Source organism: Xyrauchen texanus, chromosome 32, assembly GCF_025860055.1.
Source record: "Xyrauchen texanus isolate HMW12.3.18 chromosome 32, RBS_HiC_50CHRs, whole genome shotgun sequence".
Taxonomy (NCBI): domain Eukaryota; kingdom Metazoa; phylum Chordata; class Actinopteri; order Cypriniformes; family Catostomidae; genus Xyrauchen; species Xyrauchen texanus.
The window spans coordinates 8,150,056-8,165,618 of NC_068307.1; the positions used below are offsets into that span (position 1 = coordinate 8,150,056).

Here is a 15,563-nt window from a genome sequence, read left to right on the forward strand (position 1 = left end):
TTTATAGTAAAAAAGTACTTAAATATTGATCTCTTTCTCACTCTCACAATCATATTTCCTCTAAAGACACGGATTAAACCATATGGAGTCATATGGATTACTTTTATGCTGCCTTTATGTGCATTTTGGACTTTCAAAGTTTTGGCCACCATTCACTTGCATTGTGTGGACCTACAGTGCAGAGATATTTTTCTTAAAATCTTTTCAGAAGAAAAAAAGATAGTCATACATCTGGGAAGGCATGAAGGGGAGTAAATGATGAGAGGATTTTCATTTTTGGTTGAACTATCGCTTTAATATATAAAATAAAAAAAATAAGTAGATATTATCTCCACTTTATAAATCCATCAATGAAATAAAATAAACTTAAGGTGTGGTCCATAAATATTTATTGAACATTTCACATTTTATTTAAATGTAAATGATTTACCACCTCTACACATAACACATGTATATATGGATTGTTTATTCTTTGTGGTAAAGCCACACAGTTAGCTTATTTAAAAAGGATAAAACACTACTTTTTACAAACAGCAGTCTCAGAAAGTTCCTCAATAAAGGTCAAACATGTTATTTCGTTTTTTAACCTTTTTAAATTGAATGGATTGCTTGCAAAGGAAAATCACTAGCTATTTGCAATTTATGAAATTGACTACACTGTAGTTTTGGCCCATATATATATAACCTATTTCCAGTGGCCTAAGGCACAGGAATACTTATATACTTTACAGTAAAATGTATTGTTAATAGACTGTGCTGTAAGGTGTAACAGTTGACCTGTGTATATTTTCATTTGATCTGGAAGTAAAAAATTGTGAATATGTTCAAAGCATGTAGATTTAGCCGGAAACCCTTAAACCCCTTATTTGCCCTTTGTGCATTTTCCAGTCAGTATGAATAAAAACAATTACCAAGATATTGTTCTATCAGTGAAATTCGAGCAATAATTCAGGTGTGCATCAAATGGTGTCAAGAAAAGATAATTTCCTCCTGTAATTCGAAAAACACCACTTTGATGCATTATGTTATGAGGAGTCTTTTCTACAACTCATTGAAAAGTGCTTTTCACTTAAAAAAAAAACACGTTAAACCCAAGAGATTGTTCTCAAATTAAAAGTTCAATGATGACAAGGGTCATGTTCCAGCTATAAGATACTTGTTCAACAAAGTTGCTCATACGCTGTAACAGAATAAAAAATAAGGATTATTTTGATTAATGGGGGCACTGAAATCCTAATTCAAATAGGGCTGGGTGTGTGGGTCGGAGCCCTCAGAGAAGAGTGTCATCAGTGCAGCCTCCCTCAAGACCATAGCGAAACTCCTGCAGGTTGGAGACCCCATAGAAATGAATAAAGGCTGCTGCCACCACCAGCACATGGAATATCTGGTGTGACTGAAACTAAGAAGAGAGCCAAGAGAGCAAATTAGTTAAATGAAATGTTTGCAAATCACTTTATGCAAATATACTGTATGAAATCAATAATAAAAAAGGCGTGTAATGCATTAACATTTTCTAAGATGAGTAAAAACTGTTTATACCGGAGTCTTCAAAAAAACAAAAATGTCACCATGGTACAAATAAAAAGTCAAGGAACACCTTAAAGGGATAGTTCACCCCAAAACTCTCATCCTTTACTCGCCTTCATGCATTCCAGAGGTGTATGACTTTCTTTCTTCTGCTTAACACAAATTAAGATTTTTAGAAGAATATCTGTGCTTTGTAGGTTCATTCGATGCAAGTGAATGGTGACCAGAACTTTGAAGCTGCAAAAATCACATAAAGGCTGCATAAAAGTAATCCATATAAACTCCAGTGGTTATATCTATATTATCAGAAATGATATGATAGGTGTGGGTGAGAAACAGTTCAATAGTTGTCCTCTTTTACTCGAAATTATCCTCCTTGCCCAGTAGTTGGAGATATGCAAGAAGAATGCAAATCAGTAAAATAAAAGAATATGAAAGTGTAATGTCATTTTAACACATACTCTGTGAGCGGAGCCAGAGATTATTTAGCAGAGATGGGCCAATTCTATTAAAATTAATGGGAGAAATTGGAATGCCCAACGGCAGCCGGCAACGAATGTAGAAATAAAGTCCCACTTTACAGGTAAAAGAGCCAATCACCTTTTAAATACAGACATCGCCTGTCAATCAACTCGACAAAGGGCATGTGCATTAGCTATACGTGCCAAAAAAAGTTTTTCTAAGTTAATCTAAGGTGAAGTAGTACAATTTATTATTCCAGTGTTCTCAGATTTTACTGCTGATTTGAAATATGTCCTTTCTAGACCAACCGTTTAGGAGATTTCTGTCTTTTCCCATTCAAGTAGATTGGAGCTGCACTGGCATGACTGGAAATAGCCTCCCAAAAATGGCTGACGTGGACTGACTTGCTTGAAAGACTTTGTCAGAGCGTGAGCAACGTGTTATGTTTGGGCTTTCACATTGGCTGCGTCTCTTTTCTAGGTTCATACGGCACTGGCAGGCAGTCACGTGCACTTGTTTATCAGCGTATGTGGTACGGATTGGTTAATATATCAAAGTCAAGTCAGTCCACTCTGCGGTCATTTTTTGAATGCTCTCAGGCAGGCAGGGCAGCTATTTTCTTTGTAAACAAGCAACAAAAGTACAGCTCCTATTTACTTGAAAGGGGAAGACTAAAATTTCCAAAACGGAACATATTTAAAATCAGCAGAAAAATCTGACAACAATAGTATCATAAACTGTGCTTCATAAGCTCAAATCACTTAAAATAAAAACACTTTTTCTCAGGCTGGTTCAGCTAATATGCACATTCTCGAGCTAATTGACGGGTGACATTTGTATCTAAAAGGTGATTGGCTCTTGTACCTATAAAGTGAGACTTCCTTTCTACATCGGTTCCATTTTCTCCAATTCATTTTAATACCAGTGGTCCGTCTCTTCTAAACTATCTGTCTATATATACAGAAAAATCCTGCAATGTAATTTATTAATTCTTTCATTTATTTTGTTATTTTGAGTTTGTTTGTTTGTAAGCAGACCTATAAATTGTAGTGTATAGTAGGTTTGGTTTAAATATTGTTTATTTGCTTTTGCGTCTTTTCTAAAATAACCGGATTATAATTTTTTCTACAGTGTTAGCCGCACTGCAAAAATAGGCTCGGCGCCGAAACTATCCACTCACTGCCGTGTTTGGGATGATTTTCGGACCTGTCACCTCGGGACTCACACTTGTAATGTGAAGAGTGTAATCTGTTAACATTGGTGCCGAAACGAAAATGCGCTGCTCATGCCTCACTCACGAAGTATATGTGAATCAGGCCTAAGTGGAGATTGATAGTAAAACAGGGCTTAAATGTATGTTTATGACTTGAGTTTTATGCTGCCTTTATGTGATTTTTGGAGCTTCAACGTTTTGTTCCCCATTCACCTACAGAGCTATTCATCTAAAAATCTTAGTTTATGTTAAGCAGAAGAAAGTAAGTCATACAAATCTGGCATGACATGAATATGGTATGAGAAGATGATGAGAGAATTTTCATTTTTGGGTGAACTATCCCAAAATTCATTCATTTTGCAATTCCGTTTGGTGACGCTAGTGGTACAGAAATTACACACTTCAGCTATAACTTACCCAAATATCACACTTGCCCGGGAAATAGCGCTCTGGGATTCGTGCAGCATACAGCCCGGCACCTGTAATGTACATGGCGCCCATTAAATAGAACCAGCCCATCTGTCCAACTGTAGTGGCCTTGACAAAACCCTCCTCTATGGTGAAGTGCATGGTGGGAACAATCCCACTCAGTCCAAGACCCATGAAAACTCCTTAAGAAAAAGCAAAAAAACAAATTTCTATGAATAAAAGTACTGTTAAACCTGTATTTGCTAGAGGTCGACCGATAGTGGATTTTGCTGATACCGACTAAGGTGGAGGGAAAGGGCGATAACCGATACAATTGCATTCTTTCTTAACTGTGGCAGGCAAAGACAAAGAGTCCTAAATGAAAACAATTCCAGATGCAGATAAAAATCCCCCAAATAACTAGAAAGAATGAAGAATTGGTGCATAACGTGGGACTTTTATGTATAAACAAGCCCGAAACACACTAGGGACTCTTATTGTGAAATGTTGAAAAACTATTTACATGGATTTTTGCTGATACCGATAAATCCAAAAAGCAACTGTAACGCACGCGGTAAGGTGGGCAAGGAGGAGGCGGGAACCAGCTGAACAGTCAACATAAGTTTTAATAATATAAATGAACTCAAATTAACTTAAAAACAAACACATAGACACACACATAGCGCCGACATGCCGTCGCCTGGTCCTCCGACCTCTAGCGGAGGACAGCTCGCTCCTCCCCTAGAGGACGGCAGAGAGTCCTCCGACCCCTGGTGGACGGAACGGGTCCTCCCCCTTTCTAGGCGGATGACAATGGTTCATCCGTCTCTCGGCAGCGACCCCTCCGCCCCCAGGCAGACGGCCAGGGCTACTCCCCTGGTGGATGGCAGCAGTGAGGACTCCGCGACAGCGCATCCCTCCTCCTTCCTGGGTTTCGGGACCAATCTAACAGGGTAAGGTGGGCAAGGAGGAGGCGGGAACCAGCTGAACAGTCAGCTTAAGTTTTAATAACATAAATTAACTCAAATCAACTTAAACGCAAACACATACTCTATCTCTAACTGGCACCTCTGGCTCGACTTTATCCACCTCCCAGCTGATTAGCCTGATTCAGGGCCAGCCGTGTGTCCTCACGGCCTGGCCACGCCCTCCTCCTTGTCACAGCAACTATCAGCACCGATTAATCAGTAAAACCGATATATCTGCCTACCTCTAGTGTTTGCCCTTAACATTAAAGTAATAGTTCACCCCAAAATGAAAATTGTGTCATTATTTATTCCCCCTAATGTCACTCAAAACCTGAATCACTTTGTTTTTCTTCACACAAAGTGACCATACAGTTTCAGAACATTTGGAATATAGTCCTTGAGTCAAATCAATGATTTTTACTGATTTTATGGTGTGCTTATTTTTGTTGCCATTTTCAGAGTTTGACAGCCCAGGGTTAATATTCATGTCCTTTAGAATCGCAAAAAAGTGTGTTAAGATCATGCAAGAAAGAAAGTCATATAAGTTTGGAATGACATGAGGTTGAATAAATAATGACAGAATTCTCATTTTTGGGTGAACTATTCCTTGAAGCCTATTTGACTTCACTGTTCAGCATCTACCATCCTTGTCCAAATGTCAATACAGATAACCTCCACATTTAGCATCAAAGATTGGCCAAAAATGAGCCTGCATCCAACATTAGCAAGAATGGAAAAAGTATTTTGTTTACATTGACAAGTTATGGCAAACTTGTCACTGGCACCTGCTCTGGTGGGCCTGTGGCGGGGCGTGGAGAAGCGGTCCCACTGGGCAACAACGATAGCTGCAATGCCCAGCACACAGACGATTGTGAGGTAGATGAGACGTGGCTGAGGAGAGCAGTAGAAGGAGTAGTAAAGCCAGGGCACAAAAGAGCCCATGATCAGCAAAGCAATGCCAGAATAGTCTAGTCTAAAGAGAGAGAGAGAGAGAGAGAGAGAAAGAGAGAAAGATAGCAAGAGCAAGAGAGAGAGAGAGAGAGAGAGAAACATAAGATAAGGAGAGAGATGAACTATATCATGTCATTTCCAATGAGGAGGTGAACTCACTTGGAGAAAGTGCGAGACACTTTCTCAGAATGGCAGTAGACAGTGTGAAAAAGCCAGGAGAAGCTGAGGCACAGCACTGCACCCAAGAAGAACATGCCAAACACTACCTTCTCCTGCAAGGGGGCCATGAAGTACATATTTGGCCTCAGCATGGTAAGTGTCCCCAGGCACAAGAATAAGATTAACCCTATGCAAAAACAAATAATACACAATGATAAGATTAATATTTATATTATACAACATTTAGTTCTAGTCCTCTAACCTGACAGAAGAGTTTAACAGCACTTCACTAGATGCTTCACTATTCAGTCCTTATATATATTCTGTTCCCTGCTCACTCACTGCTGAGAGAAACGTCACGCTAAAGGCCTTTGTAGACCAAACGTGAAATTTGAATAGAAACAAAGGATTCCTATTTAGCCACTCACACCTGGAGCGAACTTCAGGCACAAATGAAGAGATTTTTTTTGAGTGTGTCGATTCTTTTTCTTCACCTGATCAATAAAATATGAGCTTTGGCCATTGCAGTTACCACAACCAGCACAACATGTGTCGCTAAAGCACAGAAAGCTGTTTTGACCACCAACGGAAAACGCTGAAGTAACTTGAGGAAGAAATCCTGAACTAGCAGTTAGGACAAAGAGTATAGAAGCACTCTTTGGATAGCATGTGTAGTTCATGGGCAGTGTTGGGTGTAATTGGATTACAAAGTAACTACTTACTGTAATCTAATTACTTTTAGGCACAAAAAGTAGTGTAATACATTACATTTAAAATTCTTGTAATAAGATTAGTTACGGACTTTCAATGAAAGTCATAACTTTTAAGTTAATAAATATATTATTTGTATGTTTTACAATTAAAATGTGAATTCGTATGTACGTCTGTTTGCATTTCTGTGTCAGCTGAAGGGTGTGTGGCAATAAAAAACTAAAGTAATTAGTAATGTGATTACTTTTTAATGAATGAATCAGTAAAGCAACCTGATTATAATTTTAGAAATGTAGTTAGTAATTTGTAGTGAATTACTTTTTTTAGTAACTTACCCAACAATGTTCATTTGCATCAACTGCCTTAAAAAAAATAAAAAAAATAAAATGACACATTTATATGATATTCCTGCATCACAGCCTCGCATTCCCTTTAAAAAACTCTCTGATCTTATGTGGAATGTCTTCATAATATATTTTATATTGCTGTGTTTTTTGTCTTCACATTTAATCTTACGTGAGTTCTCTTATATCTCTAATACAATATATATTGCTGCATTTTTGACTTTGTATACATTTTTAAATTAAAAACTTTAAGAATATTGTGTTTTTCTTCACACTATATTAATAATATTGCTGTTTCATGCAGTGGACTCTGTACTGTATATATGTCTTTGTATCAAAGTGCCCTTGTAGGGATGCACCGATATGGAATTTCTGGGCTGATATCGACAGCCGATAATTCACAGCTCATTGTGGCTGATACCCAGGGTTGGGGAGTTCCGGAATACATGTAGTAGTAGTATGTTTTATTTAATGCCATGTCAGCGATCAAAGCTATTTTCATGGCAAGAATTCAATTACAAAAAACAAATATCATATAAATACAATAAAAACAAAACAAATATAAATAGCAAGTCATATTATACAATATTTTTTTTAAGATTAATATATGATAAGAAATCCAAAACCTTTTCAGGCACAATCTCATTAAATAAGTCCTTTAACGAGGTAACTTCATAAAAGAGCATTCTACTTGTGTTAAGACCAGGACAATCTAGTAAAATATGTTTGACAGATAAGGGAATATTACAAAACATACATAGGGTTGGGTCTTCACCTTTAAGCAAAAAGGCATGGGTCAGATTTGCGTGACCTATACGACATCTGGTGTAGACCACTTGATCAAATCTTGTTTTAAAATTGATAAAAAGTCTGTTTGAAATTTCCGGATGAATTACATACAACTTATTGTTCTTGCACATATTCCACTCTTCTTGCCACTTATTTAAAATATATCGGTTAATAATCGGTCTGATATCTGAGGGAGGGATTTGACATTCATTAACTTCCTGATTAAGAGCTTCCTTAGCAGCTACATCAGCTTGTTCATTTCCTGCAAGACCAACATGTCCTGGAACCCAGCAAAAGATAATGCTGAAAAACTGATTTAGTAGATAATCCACTTTGGTTAAGATGCAGTCCACTAAAGGATGGTCAATTTTTAAAGTGCGGAATACATATAACGGGATTACGTATTTAAATTCAAAATATAACTGTATTCCACAACATTTACAATTTAAATAATTTGTAATTAGTATAAAGTTACATTCAAAAAGTATTTTGATTACTGAAGAGATTGCTTTTATTGTAGATTACTTTATTGCATTTTATTGTCATTTGTTTCATTTAATATTTTGTCCTTTCAGATGGAATAATTTATAGATATATATGATGCGATCCAAAGTGCATTTGAACAACTTTCTTATGATGTGTTACATTCATACGAGCAGTTTGGAGCAGATGAAATGTCAGCTTTACGCTAAGCTAATATGCTATTTCTAGCCATTTTACATGCACATGTTACAAGACACGATCATATTTTTTATCATGAAAATTCACGTTGGATCATAACTTTTTTTTTCTAGTAAGACCTTTGATATTTGGGCAAAAATCGTATTCTTGATCGTTTTTGTATTGTTTTCCTGTACAAATATAAAAAGATCCATAAAACAAGATAAATTAGATTGATCTTGTCTGCATAAGATATTTAGGTTTTTCAGAGAATGTATTTTTAACATGTGTATTTTGTCTACTGTACTGGCAGTTTATAGTCAAAACAAGTGAAAAAATCTACCAGTGCTGAAGAAGAAATCTGAAGTATTGAGACTGACCTTGAGTAATCTAGTGGAATATGTTACAAATGACATTTTACACATGTATTCTGTAATCTGTAGTGGAATACATTTAAAAACATTTACATTACATTTATGCATTTGGCAGACGCTTTTATCCAAAGCGACTTACAGTGCACTTATTACAGGGACAATCCCCCTGGAGCAACCTGGAGTTAAGTGCCTTGCTCAAGGGCCCAACAGTGGCATCTTGGTGGTGCTGGGGCATGAACCCCCAACCTTCTGGTCTGGTAACCCTGAGCCTCAACCACTGAGCCACCACTGCCCCCACCCAACCCTGTCAAAGTAACCCTCCCAACCCTGCCGATACACATAACTGATATTTAAAAAAAAAAAGTTTATATTTTTAAACAACGCAAACCCTAATCTTGGTATACATGGTTTAATATTTATGATCGCATTTACAATGTTCTATTTCCCACTTTCAATTAAAGTTTCATGAAGTAATTTGCGAAAACGATTGCCCCCAAGTAACATACATGCATGTTTTTGTTTCGTTTTCTTTTATTCCCTCATGAAACAAACAGAATATGGGAAATGACATGTTGTTACTTACAGAAGATGACTTAAACCAGCCTCAAAACAAAGTTACAAGGTGCAGAGATGTTAAAATAATCCTCACAAAGCACCATGATCTTGGCTCTCACTCACACAGACAGGCTGTGTATGTGCATGCGCACTGTCGCTTGCACGGCTGCCCTGAGTCCCTGTCTGAAGTTAAGCCACAGGGAGTCAGACATTATCAGCTGCAACCAATTAAACCATAACAAATTATGGGTGAAAATATCGCCAGTAATTTCATTATCGGCGCAATAATATTTCGATTTTCACAATTATTGACCAATAATATATCGGCCACCGATATTTTGTATACCAAAAACGTGGTAATGTTGGCTAGAATTTGTCTTTTACTATGTTGATTATACAGACCAACTGAAAGGTGATTTGCGGCACCTACCGTACCGGGGTAGTCTTGTTGATAAGCGACACTTTTTGTTAAGGCATGAATGTGTTAACAGCGATAATTAACCTCGCTTATAATGTGAAAGGGCCATTCTTCTGTTATTCGTTTCGCATTATTGCGTCGCTTCTGGTGTGTAAAGGCCTTGAGTGATCCATTAAGTGTGCAGGGAGCATGGTATGAAAAAACTGGACTGGAGTTGGCAGAGTAAACATATAAAAAAATACATTAAGCGTATTTCTTTTCTACTAAATGAATCACAATCGTGCTGTTGTACGAAATATCAGCAGGGCTGTGATTGCCTGCTTTGGTCGATTCATAACAATGTGATGTTACTACAGTGATAATAGTACAATAATCTAAATGACAAAATATTTACTACATAACTTCACACACACACTAACTGTTCATAGTTGCACTGTTAATAAAATATATAATGTAATTATACTGATCTCCTATGGTTTTGAAATGAGGACAGTGTTTGTTCTCCAAACTTGAAATCGATCTGCTGCATACTTAATGCACTAAATATATGCATGAGGTGCACAATAGCCACTATTCTCAGCGACGGCTCAACACTGTAACCCCAACCTACCCAACAAATGAGTCCAGATATTCCCAGTCTCTGTGTGAATTCTAAAAATGCTCCTAAAGCAGGCACGGAAGGAGGGCATGGGAGGCCGATGACCATGCAGCAGGTAGTCATTGTCTTTTAGCCACTCTGGTAGGACGTGAAAGGGAATGACCCTCCAGCGGCCTTCCCAGACCTGCAGAACACAGAACAGCCATAAGATTTTGCATTACAGATTGTTTTGTCATGTGATTTAAAGGGATAGTTCACCAAAAAAAATTATAATTGCCATCATCAACTTTTTTTTACCCTTAGAGCAAAAAAAGAGAATTTAAGCTTCAGTCACCATTCACTCTCATTGCACCTTTTTTATTCATACATGGAAAGTGAATGCTGACAAAGACTAACATTCTGCTTAACATCTCCTTTTGTGCTCCACGGATGATCGAAAGTAATGTTGGTGGGAAGTCACCAACAAATGGCTTACTTATAGTAGTTTCTGGAATAAAAGTATACACACATTAGCTTTAAAATATGACCTGGATGCAGGAATATCACACCTTGTGTACAAATTCCTCCATCTTCTCCATTGCATGGTGAGCCTGCAGTGGTAGGGTCAAAACCTCTCCCTCTTCATTATCCTCCTCTTCATCATCTGCATGACCACTTTCTCCCTGTAGACACAATCAGCACTCATAATTTTCTACTGGCACTGAATCCAATCAATACTGGAACATTTTCCGCTGGCACTGAATACGAGAAACTGGAGAGGTTGTAATCTATTCAGGTTAATAATTGCGGTTCTTGCCTCTGTTCTGAGTTCTGCGGCTCCAAGGGGCCCATTCTCCTTCAGCAGCGGACCCAGTTCCATCAGCTCCAAGTCAGCTGGAACTTGGCATTCCTCAGTGACCTGACAGTCCGCATGACTGGCAGACCTGATTTGGCCTGACATCAGTAGACTGCCCTGTGACCCGTCCCGAACTTCTGAAGCCTTGCACTTCAGTTTGCTGTGGGGCAAAAATGACAACTTTAATCAAAACAAAAAACTTTGTTGTAAACTCCCAGCAACAGTGGTGCTTCTGCATTCGTTCTGCATAACGCGGCGGCTCATTTTAGCTTATTGCAGCCATTCGGCCCATTCTGCGGCCGACCCACCGGCACGCCACCCACTCGGTTCTCCCAATGGCCAATCCGGCCCTCATCAGCCCCAGTGCGTCGGCCCACCGGGAAAATGCTCAGTATGCCAGATTACCAGTCCAGCCCTAATTACAACAACAGAGACAGCTTACCTTTGGCAGGAGCCTTGAACACAGGCAGGTCTAAACCAGCCTCTTAATGTTTGCCATTCTAGGAATTTGCATTCAGTCTCGAAAACATAAGAAAATTGCAACTTGCCATTCTTATCTGGATTGTACATGCTACTGAGTTGAAATATTTCACATTGGCTGTGAATCCTAGTGAGCTGCTTATAGGAATATTGAAGATTCAATACAAGTTAAGCTCAATCAAAAGCATTTGTGTTATAATGTTGATTACCACAAAACTGAAATTTCAACTCGTTCCTCCTTTTCTTTAAAAAAGAAGCGAAAATCGAGGCAACAGTGATGCACTTACAATGGAAGTGAATGGGGCCAGGCTATAAATGTTAAAATACAAACCGTTTCAAAAGTATAGCCACAAGATGTGAAAATTATGCCTGTTAACATGATTTAAGTGTGATAAAATAGCATACTAAATGTACATCCAATATTATACCTTTGTTGTCATGCCGACATAACGCCAGTATTATGGATCAACTGGGGATTGTGTTAACTGGGGATGTACGTGTGCATGTGAATAATGTTACTTACATGATTTACTTTCCTTTTCAGCAGATTCGTTCAATGAGAATTGTCAACGAGTAAAGAAAAGACGTGTTGCACATAAAAAAAAATTAAATGTTGGTACCATTATTAACCCGCTTTGTTTCATCGATGTCTGTTCCAATAAATCTGACACCCTTTTAAGAGCGATTTTAATGGTTTCACAGGGTAACATCTGGTTTCCCATGTTAACGTGGGACAATGGTTTGAATGAGAACTGGCGATTACACTTGTCAAGAGCAGTAAAGCATTAGTAAAACTCTTTAATTAGCAACACTAAAGCATCATAGGCTGAAATGTGTCAATACTAGGCATATACATTACTTCAATTTATTCCAAAAATAACCACAGTTTTATAAGTTTAAGAACATTTTTGTTTGCGGATAATAGAAAAGCCGGTTGGTCTAGTGGCAGCGTGATCATAACCATGTGAACAGACCTGGGTTATATTTCCTAGATCTGTCCATTTAATTATATTTATTTAATAATTTCCTTTAATTTTGATAGATTCAGTGCATGACAATGTTGTATATATATGATTACCCATAACACTGACAAAAGATGATCTGTCAGAAGTGCAATTTTGTTTTTGTGTGGAGACTGGATAACATGTACAAAGGCCAAACTGAACAATGACAAATGATACTCTGAGAAAGTTCTTCAGAAACGATGATTTTGTTTCTTTGGCACAATCATAAGATCCATGATTCAACCATTCTCCGAAAATTCAGAAGGTTATAATGTGGGCAATTTTGATAGATTTGTTTAGAACAATATAATAAATTGTGTCTGTGTTTTACAAAATAGTTTTCATTAGATCTATTAAAAGTACATCATAATCTGCAAAGACACAATTCAACTTGATGAACCAGGATTTGGACCAGGGTTGTTAAGTGATGTATCATTGTGACTTACAACTGAACCAACATCCTAGCTCTAATTAGTTAATCACTTTGATCATTTTCAATGGTAGGAGAACGTTACTCAATCTATCATGGTTAAATAATCCATTATTCATTATATACAAAACAAAACAACAATTGAAAGCATTGACACACTTCAGCCTAAAATGCTTTAAATAATGCTTATAAAAGAGTTCCACTTACGATTTACTGCACTTGTCAAGTGTAATCACCATTTCCCATTCAAACCAATGTCCCACATTAACACCGGAAACCAGAAGATTACCAAGTTAAACCATTAAAACGCTCTTAAAATGGTGTCAAATTCATTAGAACAGACATCAATGAAACAACATTTTTTATGATGTGCAACATGTAATTTCTTTTCTCATTGAGCGAATCTGCTGAAAAGGCCATTTAAATTATTCACGTGCACATCCCCAGTTGATCCATTACACCGGTAAACCGGTAATCTGGTAAACACTGTAACTGGTTAATACCTGATATTATCATACTAAAATAATGAGAACAGGTATAATGTGTATGTCTAGAGGCTATACTTTTGAAACAGTGTGTATTTTAATGTTTATTGACTGGCCCCATTCATTTCTTTTGTAAGCGCCTTTTAACTGTAACCGCGATTTTTGCTCATTTTAAATAGACTAAACGAGGGACGAGTCAAAATAGGTTTGTTTTTAAATACATTGTCATAAAAGCTATTGATTCATTTGAACTTTTATTTTTCTTCGACATTGGGGGGGGTTGCAGCGTGAAGCACTTGATCATGATCATGGTATAAATATTGGGGGTTACCTCCCCACCCCCTCCATCCCACCCGGAATCTACACCCCTGAATTAGCCTGTTTGCTAACATGCTTATTTTTGGGCTGTTTTCTTGTCATTTTCGAAGAAGGACCGATGTACGTCATGATACAACGACACCTGCGACCAAGACCATACACGATGACGTACCAACAATACTTTATAGGCAACTATGTTATTACAAATAAAATTACCCATATCAATGATGCATTTATTAGTGGGTACGAAAGCCATAGCCAAATTGGTACGAAAAGCCACAGCTGTTACAGTAGAGCAGATTGTCATTGAGAGTCAGACCGCTACGCTGCGCAACGCTAAACTGTGTCAGGATGATGTGTCTACATCAATAGAAACAACATTTCGCCGTTGCAATGAAATAATAATGCATTTGGTCGTGCACACATTTACCTGATGTCCTGATCTGCTGTTAAAGGAATGTGATCTCTTCCGGATGGTCACCAAACACCAGTAGGATGGAGAAATAAATAAAGAGTTGAACGGTTCTGGACGTCAGACAGCGAGTTTCAACTGGCTGGCTCTCAGTTGTCTTTGAAATAACAGCGAATTGGCGCCACCTGCTGGATGAAAGTTATACTGGAAATGGATTTTATAACAACCCCCTCCCGTCGTAGACCTCTTTAGGTACACTAACCCATTTAATCATGGCTTTCATTAATGTTTTCTAGTTTAGAGCAGTAATCTCCAGCAGGTGATTTATAATATTGTCAAATAACAGGGAGTGATGGTGAAAACGTGCAGCCGAGGACTACACACCAAATACCTCTAAGATTTAAAATGGTGCAGTAGGTTCACTAGAAAATTATCAGCATGTTTGGGGCTTTCTAAAATTGTCTGGTCACATTCATCCAGCATGTGCTGGCAGGCTTTAGGAAGATAAAAATCCCACTGTCTCAGCTAAGTCTTTCAAAATGGAGCATTTTTGTTTTAAACCAACAGCTGGTCTTAGTCCACAATCTCATTTAATCCCCAATCCTTGCCCCTGACAGTGTTCATAATCTAAGTGAATGCAAATATGAGTATCCACAATCACACTATATTTAAAAGTTTGCAGATTTGGCCAAGTAATTGAAAAACGAAAAAATAAAGTTGTATTTGTTAAAGGAATATTCTGGGTAAAAATAATTAAAGGAATATTCTGAGTAAAAATAATTTCGATTGGTCCCTCCTTCTCTTAAAAATAAATAAATAAAAGCTAAAATCTGGGTTTATTTGAGGAATTTACAATGGAAGTGAATGGGGGCAGTCCGTCAACATTAAAATCCTCACTGTTTCAAAAGTAAAGCCACAAGACATAAACAATATGCGTGTTAACATGATTTTAAATTGAATAATAACCATTTCTAAGTAATATCCAATGTCACCATGATGATGTAAACCCTAAAACAATCATAAAAACAACTATTTAAACCAGGGCTGGACTGGTAATCTGGCATACCGGGCATTTTTCCAGTGGGCCGACGCACTTTGAGGCCGAATAACAACTTTACATCTCAAATAATACACAAGCTTTAACAGAAGAATTAATTCAAGTGCTTTTATAAAATTATAAACTTCACATTTCTGCCTGTGACTCACTGTAACCTCAATTTCTGCTTTTTAAAAAAACATTTTTTAAAAGGAATTTTTTTACGGTAATCAAAATCTTGCCACAAATGCTGTTGATTGATCCCAGAATATTCCTTTAACGTTAGTAAATGCACAAAATTTTATGAACTATATTGTATAACAGCGTTTATTAATTTTGGTTAATTTATAAAAATACAATTATTCATGGTTAGTTCATAAAGCTTTAATGTTACTGTATTAAACTTCCAATTTTAATGTACTGTTA

General features: G+C 37.4%; 1 protein-coding gene across 2 annotated transcripts; it reads right to left on the reverse strand.

Moving 5' to 3' along the window:
* Window positions 1–381: 381 nt before the first annotated feature.
* LOC127626094 (adiponectin receptor protein 1-like) lies at window positions 382–14,244 on the reverse strand. Of its 2 annotated transcripts, none has more exons than XM_052101648.1 (8): window positions 14,120–14,244; window positions 10,934–11,132; window positions 10,686–10,799; window positions 10,150–10,321; window positions 5,689–5,875; window positions 5,364–5,551; window positions 3,620–3,813; window positions 382–1,399 (listed from the first exon to the last, which is right to left on the reverse strand). In XM_052101648.1, the coding sequence occupies exons 2-8, from the start codon at window positions 11,075–11,077 to the stop codon at window positions 1,271–1,273; spliced, it is 1,128 nt and encodes a 375-aa protein (XP_051957608.1). In that variant the 5' UTR covers window positions 11,078–11,132; window positions 14,120–14,244; the 3' UTR covers window positions 382–1,270. The 2 variants fall into 2 exon arrangements, with proteins under 2 accessions (XP_051957608.1, XP_051957609.1); XM_052101649.1 differs by having other exon boundaries at window positions 1,255–1,399; window positions 5,364–5,546.
* Window positions 14,245–15,563: the final 1,319 nt, after the last annotated feature.